The 14,907-nt window shown below is 36.0% G+C and overlaps 1 protein-coding gene across 3 annotated transcripts in view; it reads right to left on the bottom strand.

The window, feature by feature from the left end:
• Positions 1–14,907, bottom strand: part of Nubpl (nucleotide binding protein like) — a 215,838-nt gene that overhangs the window by 159,756 nt on the left and 41,175 nt on the right. For all 3 annotated transcript variants that reach the window (XM_042677408.1, XM_042677407.1, XM_042677409.1), the window contains one exon: positions 12,730–12,820. In XM_042677408.1, the coding sequence (XP_042533342.1) occupies positions 12,730–12,820 (91 nt within the window). The remainder of the gene's footprint in view (positions 1–12,729; positions 12,821–14,907) is intronic.

Raw genomic sequence — 14,907 nt, forward strand, 5'->3', positions numbered from 1 at the left:
GTTCCATCAGAAAGAATGACACCACCCCATTTGTAAGGAAATGGAAAGAATTGGAAAAAATCATATTGAGTGAAGTAAGCCAGTCCAAAGAAACATAGGCCTCATGGTCTCCCTCATTTGTAATAATTAGTGTACATCTAGTAAATTCTTAGCAGATGAGCCAACTAATTCAATAGCAATGTAGAGAAGACCATCTAAAATGATGCTAAGAGGTTTTTTTTGCTGTTGTTGTTCTCAATGTGCTAAGTGATTTCTTTTTACTTTTGTGTTTTCCCCCCTATGGTCTATCCCCTGTTCTCACTGCATTTGATTTTGGTAGTCTGATTATTGTATATAGGCTTATCTGAATAAGGGAAAAGAAGGAGAACAACAAAATGGTGAGCCAAAGACAAAGTGAGAACCTATGCAACAGCAATACTCACAATATGGTGGAAATGATCTGTACAACTCGTTGGGGACTCGTTGGTGGAAGGGGTTGGTGGAGGTTCCACTCGTTGGTGGAAGGGAAAGAGGGAGAAAAATGAAGGAAGTGGTAACAAGTTAGAAAAGAAATGTATTCATTACCTTACTTATGTAACTGTAACCATTCTGTATACCCAGACAATAAAATAAAATAAATAAATAACATTATAAACAATTCCTCCTTCTGCAATACTAAATTTTATAGTTTTTTCTTATCTCAAAGGCATTGAAATTTAATGATAAATTTAAGATTTTGAGAAACATTTTAAATCATCAAAAGAAGAAAAAGATTCCAGAGGAAGATGGCAGAGGAGAAGCTGGGTGCTAAACAAGCTCTCACATAAAAAGCAGTGTTCCAGTTAAGTCCTAGGCTAGGGAGTCACACCAAGTGTGCCATCATAATACAGAGTTTGGCTAAAGAGGAAAAGTCCAGGAATCTTGGTTAAAGAGACAGATTTCAACACTTGCCAGTATCCCTGGTGGGAGCAGCAAAACTATTGCCATGGCTACCATACCCACAGAGAGAGCATGGGACAAAGGATCCAGAATCAGTGTGTGAGCAGATTCTACTTACCACCATCAAGGATTGACAAGGAGCAGAAATGTTCATACTGCTGACCACAGCTGCAGACCAAAGACAGCCCGGAAACCAAGGGATAGGAAAGAGAAAACCAAGTCATCCTCACTCCTTCTCATAGTGCAGAGGTGGAAAGGTAGCCCCTCCCACACCACTGAGGAAGAACTCCCATCTTTGATACTGAAAAAGACCCAACTAGAGCAAGGTAATTCCGGCCTTAGAAAAACACAACAGGAGCCATTCAGCAGGTCACAGGAACCTGACCTGCATGGTTCAGCTCCACCCAGAGGAAAGTTGCTCTTCCCAGGCAGAGGAAGCTCCAATTTGTTCACTGGGCAAACAGAGCCAGAGAGGCTGCCCACTACATCACAGGCAGCAAACCCAGCTGCAGGAAGAGTAAAAGAAAACTATTGAAACGCAGTAAACATAAATCCTGAGAATGGCTCCAGGCTGGGCTGTGTGAGTGTCTCAGGAGCTAGCTCCTCAGTGAAAAGCTACTGTTTGCTGACAGGCCTCAATCCTACCTACAACCTAGCCCTATCACAGCAACTCCAAGCAGGACACGACCACCTCCCTCTTTTGTGATACTGAAAGCAGATATCCCTCCCACTGAACTAGTGTAGGAGGAGGGTCATAAAATCCCTGCTAAAGCAGAGCCTCTTTCTGCCTTTTCAAACAAAGTGATTTTATTTTTATTTTTATTGTGAAAATACTGTACAGAGGGGTTACAATTACATGGGTAAGATAATGAGTACATTTCTTATCAAGCATTGTAGCCTCCTACTTTGCTTCCCCTTCCCATTCCTTCCCATCCTCTCCCCCCACCCAATCCTCCTCCCCCCCCAACCATGTTGTAAAGTTCATTTTTCCACATAACTACTTGTAAATCTCATTGTTGCAATGGATCCACCTGTATCCCTATTTAAACGATTTGTTTTTTCCCTTCCCCATCCACAAATTATACTTACCTCAAATACAGTGAAAGCATTTATAAGATTATTTCTTTGTTGCTTTGTATGTTCCTCCCCCATGGTATAACCCCTGCTTTCAACAAAGTGATTTAAGAAACCAATCAAGCCACATGCAAATCCAACTCCACAAGCAAACCAGAAACTCCACCAAGAAACTGGTTATGGACACAGCAGAGACACAAGATTCCCCACATAAGCACACACACACCAAAAAAAAAAAAAAAAAAAGAAGAAGAATTCTTTTTTCTAAATAATTTCTTTAAATTTTTTTAAAAAATTGTTTTCTATTTATTTTTCATCATTTTTATTTTAGTGGTGTGTTTGTATGGGGGTGTATTTTTAATTCCTTTTACTCTTTTCCTTTTAGGTCTTTTTGGGGTTTTTTTTGCCTGATTTAATTCTGTTCTGCTCATCCCCAGATATATACCCTTCTTTAATTATTAGACCTTATCATTCATGTGTGCATACTTAATTCAGAAATTGATTACTCAACTTACAAACTCAGCCTTAACTCCTATAATTGTAGTATTGTTTATACTTATATAATTTTTAATTGTTTCATTTTTAACTTTTTCATTTTTTATTTTTTCATTTTTCATTTTTTATCTCTCTCCTTTCTATCCTTTTCCTCTCAGTATTATTACTTTACACTTATATAATTTTTCAGTGTTTCATTTTTAAATCTGCTATTTTTAGTTTTTCATTTTTTCGCTCTCCTTTCCTTCTTTCAGTTTCTTCTCGTAATTTAGGTCTTGGTTAAATTCCCTTTCTCCTTTTCCTTCCCCACACTCCTCTAAACTTATTTTCTCCCAACAATTCTCCCTAAATGTATTAATTTCTGGTCTGTTGATGCTTTCTTTGATGTTCTTAATCGGTTAATCCATAGTTGTTTGTTGTTAAACTAGATAGTATCCATTGAACTAGGTTGTATCTGTACTCATTTTCACTGCATCAAACAATCTGTGCAACTACAGGGCTCTGCTTGATGCTTGTCTTAAAATAGTGTTCTAGTGTGAAATTGGTTTTGCTTTCATATCAAATGGCAGAACAAACCAGAGAAACACAAGAAAAATGGCAAGTCCAGGTATTTCAACTCCCACTCATGATGATCAGGCGACAGAGCAGTTAATGAATAATCCAAAGGAGACTTCCCAAAATGCTCTGCAAACACTACTCATAAATATGCTGAATGAAAAGACTGAAAGCCTGCCAAGGGCTCTATATGAGCATGATAGGGAAACATGTGAACAGGATAGGAAAAAGAGTGAGCATGATGAGACTAACCAAAGATTAATGAAGGAATTTTGCTAGCATGATAAAGCTAACCAAAGATTAATACGGGAGTTTTGTGAGCATGAGGAAGCTAATCAAAGGTTAATACAGGAATTGCAAGACCATAATGAGACTAGACAAAGATTGATACAGATATAGGAATTTCACGAGCATGATGAAGCTAACCAAAGATTAATACTGGAATTTCATAAGCATGAGGAAGCTAAGTAAAGATTAATATAGGAATTGCATGAGCGGGATGAAAATAGACAAAGATTAATGGAGGTATTCATGGAATCCACAAATAGACAGCTGAAGGAATAAGGGAGGCCACAAAGGGAATGCTGTATGGAGCCCATAAGAAGGAAAGGGAGTCCAATGAAAACATAACCAAGCAACTAAAGGATTTAAGAATGAACACTGAAAACCAAATTAAGGAAGAAGCCCATACAAGATCTAAAACAAAGCTCCAACAAAGAATTTGGAGCCATCAAAGCCAACCAATTAGAAGGAAAGGAAATAAAAAAAAAAAAACAAAGTAGAAAGTCTTTACAGTAGGTTAGACCATGCATAAGATCAAATCTCTGGGATTGAAGACATTCTACACATTATAGAGAAAGAACAGACAACTATTCAAGACAAATCCAAGAAATATGATAGATCTATTCCACAATTAGGAGACACCATCAGAAGGTCCAATCTGAGGCTAATGGGTATAGAGGAGCACCTAGAGACAGAAGTTAATGGTCCAAGAAATTTATTTAACAGGATCCAAGCAGAGAACTTCCCAAACATGCAAAAGGATAGGCCTGAATGAAATTCTATGCCTCCATCAGGAAAAATTAAATTGCCCCATTCGTTAGGAAATGGAAAGAATTGGAAAAACTTATTTTAAGTGAAGTAAGCCAGGCCCAAAGAAAAATAGGTCCCATGGTTTCCCTTATTTACAATAACTAGTAAATGTCTAGGACAAGCAGAAAACTTCAAAAACTATCTACATATAACCATATAAGATGATGTTAAGTGAAATGAACCCCAAGATAGGGACACAAATTTATTTTTCTTTCTTGCTATTGTTTTAATGTATTTATAATGTACTATGTGATTTTTTTTGTTTCTTTGTATGTTCCTCCCCCACAGTATACCCCTGTTATTTGATTCCAGTTAACTGCATCTTGTATATACACTTCTCTAATTTGGGGAGGGGAAGGGATAAAACAAAATGCTTAAATAGGGATACAGGTTGACTTATTTTAACAATGAGATGTACAAGACACTAAGTTGAAAATGAATTTTACAACTTTGGTGGGGGGTAATAGTGGAGGTGAGAGGGAAGAGATGGTAGGGGAAAAATAAAGAGGTAACAATGCTCAATAGGAAATGTACTTATTACCTTGCTCATGTAACTGTACCCCTCTATACAGTATTTTTACAATAAAAAAGTACAGAAAAAGTAATATTAAATATAAAATTTATCTGAAATGTTTCACTTAAATTTTTATCTATACAAAGAAACAAAACACACATTTAATTGGGTAAGGTTAACTTTATATAAAAAATGATGTTGGTAGTGATGTGACTGAAAAAAAATTAACCCTCAAAAATCAATGGCTTTTCTATATGCCAACAATGAGAAGAATGCAGCTGAAATCAGGGAAGAAATTCCTTTTGTAACAGACTCACAAAAAATAAAATACCTAGGAGTTAACTTAGCTAAAGAAGTGAAGGACCACTACAATGAAAACTTTAAAAACCTGAAAAAGGAAATTAAAGCAGAACTTAGGAAATGGAAAAACCTCCCATACTCCTGGATTGGGAGGATTAACATCGTGAAAAATGGCAATACTTCCAAAGGCTATCTAAAAATTCAATGCAATACCTATCACTATTCCAACCTAAATCTTCAATGAAATAGAAGAAGCATCCCAAAAATTCATACAGAACAATAAAAGACCCTGAATAGCAAAAATAATCCTTAGCAGAAAGAATAGTGCTGGAGGAATATCAATACCAAATTTCAAACTTTACTACAAAGCCATAATAATAAAAACAGCTTGGTACTGGCATAAGAACTGACCAATGGAATAGAACTGAAGACCCAGAAATGAACCCATAGACCTATAGCCATCTAATCTTCAATAAGGGAGCTAAAAAAATAGAATGGAAGAAAGACAGTCTCTTCAGTAAATCGTGCTGGCAAAACTGGTTAAACACCTTTAGAAAACTAAAGCTAGATCCTTATATATCACCCTGCACCAGAATCAACTCCAAATGGATCAAAGACCTCAAAGTCAAAGCAGACACCCTGAAAACATTACAAGAAGGAATAGGAGAAACTCTAGGGCTCCTTGGCTCAGGTGGAAATTTATTTAATAGAGACTTAATCAAAGAAAGGTTGGACAAATGGGATTACATGAAACTACAGAGCTTCTGCATGGCAAAGGACATAGCACGCAAGATCAATATAAGATCTTCACTAGCCATACAATGGACAATGGTCTCATATCTAAAATATACTTAGAACCCAAAAACTTAAATCCCCCAACAACAAATCCTCAAAGAAACAACCATCCCATCAACAAGTGGTCTAAAGACTTAAAGAGAGACTTATCAGAAGAAATAAGAATGGCCAATTAGACACATGAAGAAATGCTCAACTTCTCCAGACATAAAAGAAATGTAAATCAAAACCACACTTAGATTCCACCTCATGCCAGTTAGAATGACTATAATCGAGAAATCTAATAACAACAGATGCTGGAGGGGATGTGGCCAAAAGGGAACCCTTCTGCATTGTTGGAGTATAAACTTGTTCAACCACTTTGGAAAGCAGTATGGGAGTTCCTCAAAAGACTCCCCTATGACCCAGCAACCCCACTTTGGGGCATTTACCCAAACAATCACAAATAAGGCCATACTAAAGCTATCAGCACAACTATGTTTATCACAGCATTATTTATGATATCTAAGATATGGAACCTACCCAGATGCCCCTCAGTAGATGAATGGATCAAGAAAATGTGGTATATATGTATACGTATGTATATATATAATGGAATTCTATGTCTCCATCAGAAAGAATGACACCACCCATTTGTTAGGAAATGAAAAGACTTGGAAAAAATTATATTAAGTAGAATAAGCCATGGGCAGGGAAGGTGGCTCAGTGGTAGAGCACTTGCCTTGCATGCCTGAGGCCCAGGGTTCGATTCCTCAGCACCACATAAGCAAAAAGAAAAAAGCCGGAAGTGGCGCTGTGGCTCAAATGGTAGAGCGCTAGCCTTGGGATAGAGCCCAGGCCCAGAGTTCAAGCCCCAGGACCGGACCCAAAAAAAAAAAAAAAAAAAAAGTAGAGTAAGCCAGGCCCAAAGAAACACAGGTCCCATGATTTCCTTTATTTGCAATACCTAGTACATGTCTAGGACAAGCAAAAAAAGTCAAAAGCTATGTACATAGGACCATGTAAGATGATGTTTAGCGAAATGAACCCAACATAGGGACACAAGTGGTTTTTTTCTTTCTTTCTATTGTTTTTAATGTATTTATAATGTTTTATATGATTTTCAATCTTTTGTATGTTCTCCCCCCATGGTATAACCCATTTTTTACTGTATTTGATGCCAGTGCCCTGCATCTTGTATATACATTTTTCAAATTTGGGGAGAGGAAGGGAAATAACAAAATGCTGAAATAAGGATATAGATTGCAATGGTAATAATGAGATACAAGACACTATGTTGAAAATGAAATTTACAGCTTGGGGGAGGGGGGCCAGGGAGGGAGGAGGTGGGGAGGGAAGGGATGGTAGGGGAAAAACAAAGGAGGAGGTAACAATGTTAGATAGGAAATGTACTCATTACCATACTCAAGTAACTGTAATGCCTCTGTACAGTATTTTTACAATAAAAACATATTAAAAACTAAAAAAAGAAATTAGTAAATTTTCTTTAAAAAAAAAGAAGAAAAGATGCTTTGTTTTTTAATCTGGGACTAGACTAGATAAGAAAGCTGTGAAAACAAATAGTTTTAACACATAGTACACACTGCAAATGATTATTTTATTAGTTATTTTTGTACAGCTACAAACAAAATGTCTGAAAGAATAAAGAAGAAAGGACTTATTTTGGCTCACAGTTTCACAGGGCTCAGACCATAGTTCCTTGGTTCCATGTGCTTGGTCAGAACATCATGGTGACAGAAGCATATGGCAGAGGAACTTCTTCACTTCCCTGCAGATAGAAGTAGTGATGGAAAAGAGACCAAGAAAAAGAGCTAGTTCCCATGAACTCAGTACCCTACTTCCACCAAGGAGGCCACGCCTCCTAAATGACATCATTGTTCAAAAATACAATCAGATTATGAATCCATCAAGGCTAGAATTATTCATCCATTCATAAGATCTGAACCCTGAGGATCTAATTATCTCTGACAGTGCCATAATAGATATACATAGAAGTGTGATTTACAAATCGTCTAAGCATCTCTTGATTCAATCAAGCTGAAAATGAAGATTAACCATCACAACTACTAATTTACACATGTCAAGACAGCCTTCAGATTAAATGTAAAAGGTGAAAAGAGGGATGGGAGAACAATAATCTTTTCTGGTGACAGCTGCTAATCAAAAATATAGAGAGATGTATGCTTAATTGGTATTTATACAGGTACCACTGATAAAACGTATTTGTGATAATCTATAAAAGCACAACAAAGTTAACCACTAAACAGGCAGTAACTACCAAAATATGAGGTTTTCTGTTTTCTGTGATTAAGCAAGCACTCTTTCACTGGCTTCACTTGCTATAGACCTCAGTTTGTAGTACAGTAATAAAAATTCAGAAAGTCATGGGTTGCTACTCAAGAATATCAAAAGCTAGAGGAAGTACATAGCTCAAGTGGCATATGGACTGCCTAGCAAGTGGGGCCTTGAGTTCAAAACGAACTACAGAAACAAATAAACAATCAAACAAAAGCAATATACCATATTAGGCAGATATATATGATGGAACAGGATACTTTGAACAGGAACATTTAGACAATGATGTTAAATTGTAACCCCCATGCAATCTTCTAAAGTACAGAAAAAAATTGTTTTAACTTAAAAAGAACTATATAAGAAACTGTAAACCAACTATAGGGCGATGTAGACTTTTTTTTTTGATAAACCAGAATGAGAATTTTTCAAAGAATATAGCTCATCTTTGAGATATTTTGAAGCTAAACATACTGAAAGCCTAAGCTAAACAACTTCCTAAGATTCTTTTAATCCTTGATTATGTTCAGGATATCACCTATCTTTTAATATTCTAGGTACAACAAATAATAAACACAGAATCCAGAACAGCAAGGAAAGTCATTTCTGTAACATTATGATTATGGAATATTTCCAGAAACTTCCTCAAAGAAAATCAGGGGAACTTTAGCATAAAAACCCAAGCATCCTCAAGACAATGACCCAAAAGAAGCAAATCGAAAGTCAGAAGCTCTAGGAGCTACACCAATGGATCAGAATGTGAGTATATATCATAAAACACTGCTAAAATCTCTTCCCTAAGATTACAATTTCCTATTCACTTAAGTCCCTGTTAAAATCTCAGTCCTTTCCTCAGATTTTACCTGAGTATTATTATAAAAGGCCACTCACCTAAGTTGTTTTTCCACAAATTCTCATGACCCATGTACACATTCATCCCTAAACTGGAAACAAGTTTAATATGTTAAGGCAGATAAAGCAGTAAACTGGTCCAGGAGTTCAAAATCACATGGATCCAATTCACAATTAGCCATTACTAAGCACTATCATCCTCAATAAAATCACTTAACATTTCCATTTTAGTAACCTCTCTCTGCAGGTTTTAAAGTGTTTTTACTTTATTAACCCAGTATATTAAAAGACACTCTTTAGTAAAACACTAAGCAGTAATAAATTCACAAGTACCTTGAAAGTGATTTATTATCACAGCACTATAAAAGAAACAGAGATTGCTACCAGTAAGAGTCATTTTAGAGCACTTTGTAAAAACCCTCAAGCTAGTCACATAAAGATTATTACAGTGGTGAAATGCAGCAACACATTCCTAAGTACATCTACCCATTTAATGCTTATTTGCCATTTCAATTGAAAACCTTCTAGTCAGTCATTTCTAGGGCTATACTTTGAGTATACTGTAATATTAATTTTGAATGTTATGCTACTTGGAAATTCTAAATGGAGAAAAATAACTGGCATTTATTCTTTTAAAAAGTAAGGAAATATTCAGGCTTACATGCTAGTTTCTCCAACTATATATAAACTTTACTCTAAATTCTATTAGGTTTACCAAAATAACCAGTCATTTGTAGTGAATACAATGTCAACTTGTTTTGATATGATACATTTCCTACATACTGGCTAGACCGAAGAAACACTATTGTCATTTTAAGCTAACAGAAACATCCTCAGCATAAAAACCCAAAAACTAATAAATGTTAGAATTCACTTTCTAAAACCAAATAAAAATTTGTCTTAGTAATCAAGGCTAAAATGTTATAACTGTACAATGTACAGTTTTTCTACAAATCCCTCAAAAAGAAAAAGGAAACAAAAAGAATGTGGAGAAATGTATAGTCTGTCAACCCTATCATAGAGTTGTCAAGTGAATTAGCAGGAAAACTCCCTTGTCATACATCTATTTTTAAAAAAAGAAGAGAATGAGGTGATATTGAAGTCTCATTCCCTCCCAAGTTGTCCAGCTTAGTCCTGGAAGAGGAATGTCTATAAAGCTGGGGTGGAGTTCACTGGTCTACTCACTACTCAGCTGTTGAAAACAAGTTTTTCATTTCCCTTATTGTTAATTAGGCAATTTTATGTTGCTTTGTGTTTTCTATAATAGAGAGACTAATAGGGCAAATTATCATGATAACATATAGAAATGTCAAAATGATGCCTATTAGTGTAATGGTAGCAGAATTTTCTAAGACTCAAAAAATTATTATGTCAGGTTTTTACGAACCTATTTTCTTTTAAGTGAATACCTACATCACTCTATTTCCTGAGGAACTTCAGCCTGTCAACACAAAGTAAGTTTTGTTTTATTTTAAGCTGTTTCAAGGTTTCCATATCTTATCTTTTCCAGAAAGTATACGTAATAGCAGCCAATTTGCAAGTATCAAATTTAAGATTATAGCACCAGTAAATAAGAAGAAGTTAAAGTTCACTTCAACTATTTATGTTGGCATAGATTGAATAGACTATGGAAGAAAGACTGACACCAAATGCTCTATTTTGCCTTTGCTGGTGTGCTGCATGAACCAATTTTCACTGTACAAATGTAACAGAGTGTCTGCCATAATGACTGTATCATTTAAAATACACAGATTCATTAATTACTCCTTCTCTGTGAAAGTTTGGCATCTTGGCTCCTGTCACATATTTGCAAACTAATTTTGTGTTGCACTAAAGGAACAAGAATCAAGAAACAAGAACAGTTTTCTAAGTTTGGGGGTATTTTTATTTAATTTTATTATCACAGTGATGTACAGAGGGATTACAGTTACATACATAAGATAGTGAGTACATTTCTTGTCAAACATCATTTTTTCTCCCACTTTCCCTCCCCTCCCCTCAGCTTACTCCCCACCCCAAGATGTAAAGTTAATTTCCAGCATATTATTTTGTGAGTCTCACTGTTGCATTGTTTTTATAAAACAAGAAAAACATCATGGAAATGATTGCTTACAATATAAAACTTCTAGGGTTAATTTTAACACCACTAAATGTTCAAATTTTCTTCAAAATGCTATAGAGATCTTTTTGTCTCTTAAAAAGAAATATTCAGCCGGGCACCAGTGGCTCGCACCTGTAATCCTAGCTACACAGGAGGCTGCGAGCTGAGGATCGCTGTTCAAAGCTAGCTCAGGCAGGAAAGGTTGTGAAACTCTTATCTCTAATAAACCACCAGAAAACTGGAAATGGCGCTGTGGGTAAAGCGGTAGAGTGCTAGCCTTGAGCTGAAGAGCTGAAGGACAGTGATCAGGCCCAGAGTTCAAGCCCCATGATTGACACAAAAAAAGGAAAGAGAGAAAGAGAGAAAGAAAGAGAAGGAAGGAAGGAAGGAAGGAAGGAAGGAAGGAAGGAAGGAAGGAAGGAAGGAAGGAAGGAAGGAAGGAAGGAAGGAAGGAAGGAAGGAAGGAAGGAATATTTAAACCTAAACCTTATAAGCGAATCTAAGGTGGGTGCTGGTGGTTAACATCTGCAATCCCAGCTACTCAGGAAGCCGAGATCTGAGAATCAAGATTCAAAGCCAGCTCTGGCAGGAAAGTCCATGAAACTCTCATCTCCAATGAACCTCTCAAAACCGAAGTGAAACTGTGGCTCAAAATGGTAAAGTGCTAGCCTTGAGTAAAAGAGCTCAGGACCACAGCCAGCCCTGATTTCAACCCCACAACCAATAAAAAAAATTAATTTTTTTAAAAGTGACTCCAACAATTTTGCCCAAAATAGCACACAATGTCTAATAAAATTTTAAAATAATAAAAACAATACATGCACAGATAATCCAATCAAAACTTACAAAATTTTTGTCTTAGATCTATGGAAAATTAAAATCATATTAAGAAGCAAAAATATTCCATTTTATATTTTTATTGTAAGTAGAAATCAATTTCATAAAACTAATTTCACATAAAACTATTTTTCAAGAAATATTTCCAATTGTTTCCATTCCTTTTTTTTATTATAGACTACCCTTAGACTGAAAGGTTCATAGTTGATAGCTTTAAATGAAATGTGGTAAGGATAAGAAATATTAAATATTTATTCAAAATATCAGCCACTGATGACACAATATTTTTACTTCTTTTTTTTTTTTAAATGTATAGTAGGGTGCCAGTGGCTCATGCCTGTAATCTTAGCCACTCAAAAGGCTCAGATCTGAAGATCACAGTTCAAAACCAGTCCAAACAAGAAAGTCCATGAGACACCAATTAACCAGCAAAAAGCCAGAGGTGGAGTTATGTCTTAAGTGGTAGAGCATTATCCTTGAGCCAAGAAAGCTCAGGGACAGTACCCAGTCCCTGAATTCAAGCCCCAGGACCTGGTGAACACACACTCCACACCTATACATATACATCTGCAAAGAGGCATAAAGATTACTATACATCCACACAGTAAACGTATATAGACAACTATATCTAACAATTTGTATCACTTTGACAGGAACTCTGCTAAATGTTTTATTAATCTTCAAAGCAACTGTAACCCTATTTTATAAGTAGAGAGGGAAAGCACAAAGAAGTTTAACAGTTTTCTCCAAACCAGTCAGTCAGAAGTGACAGAGCTGAAGCTTGAATGTGATTTCTGAATTTCTATATATGGCATATAAAGGACACAAGGGATCTGGCACAATGCTAACAAGTACTAAATAAAAGAACAATTATTATGTTAATATTGGTCTATCCTTTACTTACTTTGAGATAATTCTGGGTTTCCTTTCAGATTCATCATCTTTGGAATTGAAGGGCCATACACATCGGCATCTAACAAACCAACTGTCTTTGTCTGTAAGGAAACAATTCACCACAGGATTATTCACACTCTTCATCAAAGATAAGCTATACATGTCAACTGGTAGGACTACAAAAAGAATATCTGTAACAAAAATCCTAACGTAAACTTCAAAGTAATAGTAAGAAAAGCATAAATTGCTTAAATAAAACATTTTGATCTACAATTATCCTTTTGTGAGATGAGTCATTTTTATGTTTTTTTTATTGCAAAAATCCTCTACAGAGGGGTTGATCTAAAATTCTTACAGTTTACTAGAAAAATCTACCCCATTTGTTTTACTCATTGTAGTTCATGTCTCCTTTAGTCTCAAGAAGACCAGGAACTTTTTGAACTAACCATGATTTTCTTTTTCTTCTTCTTTTCTTTTCTAATGGTACTCAGGTGTGAGAGTATGAGTTGTTCTGCCTTTATTTGGTTTTGGTTTTGGTTTTGGTTTTTTAAATCAGGACCTCACATTCAGTAAGCAGGTACTCTGACACCTAAGGTCTGTCTATCCTCAGTCCTAGATGCTTTATTTTTTGGATTGGGTCTTGCTAACATTTTGTCTAGGCTAATCTGAGTCCACAATTTTTTCACTTATACCTCCTGGTGGCTAGGATTATAGGTACATCATCACACTTGGCTTAGTGGTTGACTTGGGGTGTCACCAACTTTCTGTCTAGGCTGGCCTTGAACTGTGATCCCCCTGAGTAGCTGAAATGAAAGATGTGAGCCACTATGCTTGGTCCTACAAATAATTTTGAAAATTAAGAAATAATATGAAAATAAGGTTAAAATACTGATTTACTACAGGAAACAAAACCCAAGAGGATGGAACATTATTAACTTCTGGATTCTATCTAACACATCAAAGAATAGAAATTTCTAAATGATATGGGAAACAAGACAATATTAAAGCAGTTGTGAAATTCTGATGTGGACCTGACATAAAAGAAATGGAAATGCTAACAAGGATTACTGGCAAACAATAGAGACAGACTCATAAGTGCAAGTTAAATATCCAAAATCTTCTGTGAGACTCATAAATAACTGAAGACCATTCTCTTTGATGACCTGCTCAGCTGTCAAGGGGCAGAAGATCCTCACTGGTCTCGGCTAGCTACCATTATTCAAAAGCTGAGCCAAGGAAAGAACAAGATTCATTATTCCAAGGATCTCTTTTTCTCCTCTCCCCCTAAATCAGTTTCTTATTGATTTCTCATCGACAAGTAAATGGGATTCTAATACTACTTTCTTTTTACCAAGTCTTAGAACTCTCCTCTACCACTAAACCACATTCCCAGCTTTACAACTCTCCTCTTACTCAACTCTATCCATACCCTGGCAAAAATAAAACTCAAGCCCTCAGAAAAAAGTTTTAAAAACTAAAAGTCTTTCTTCCATGACTTTTAACTACCTATTCCAGGTACAAAAGAACTTTTTTTTGGTGCTAGTACTAGCCCTGGCCACTGTCCTTAGCTTTTTTGCTTCATGCTGGTACTCTACCATTTGGGCCTCAGCTCTCCTTCTGGCTTTTTGCTTTTTTACTAGAGACAATAAACTCAGAGCTTGTTTCAAACCTCCATCCTTAGATTTCAGTATCCTAAGTAGCTAGGATTATTAGCCTGAGCCACTAGCATCTGGACAAAATTTATTTGTTTGTATCAATCCTAGGGCTTGAACTCAGGGCCTGAGCACTATTCCTGAACTTTTCTGCACAAAGTTAGCGCTCTACCCGGTTGACACACAGCTCCACTTCTGGCTTTTTTTTCTTTTTTGGTGGTTAATTGGAGATTAGTTTCCTAGGCTTTCCCGACTGGCCTGGCTTCAAACCATGATCCTCAGATCTCAGCCTCTTGAGTAGCTAAGATTACAGGAGTGAGCCACCAAATGCCTGGCTCCAAAATTACTTTTTAAGCCTTGTTGTCTTATTACAATAAATATACAAAATAACATAAATCCAACATTTATGCTTCTAATTTTACCATGACTCAAACTGTAGTTCTAACAAAATCACTTAGTATTGTCAAGTCTCTTAAGAGAAAAAGTGGACTTGATATCTATCTCTGACAAAAATCTCAGGTTATTGTAAAATAAAT

The sequence above is a fragment of the Dipodomys spectabilis genome, unplaced genomic scaffold, assembly GCF_019054845.1.
Source record: "Dipodomys spectabilis isolate Male_0828 unplaced genomic scaffold, ASM1905484v1 ptg000038l, whole genome shotgun sequence".
NCBI lineage: Eukaryota > Metazoa > Chordata > Mammalia > Rodentia > Heteromyidae > Dipodomys > Dipodomys spectabilis.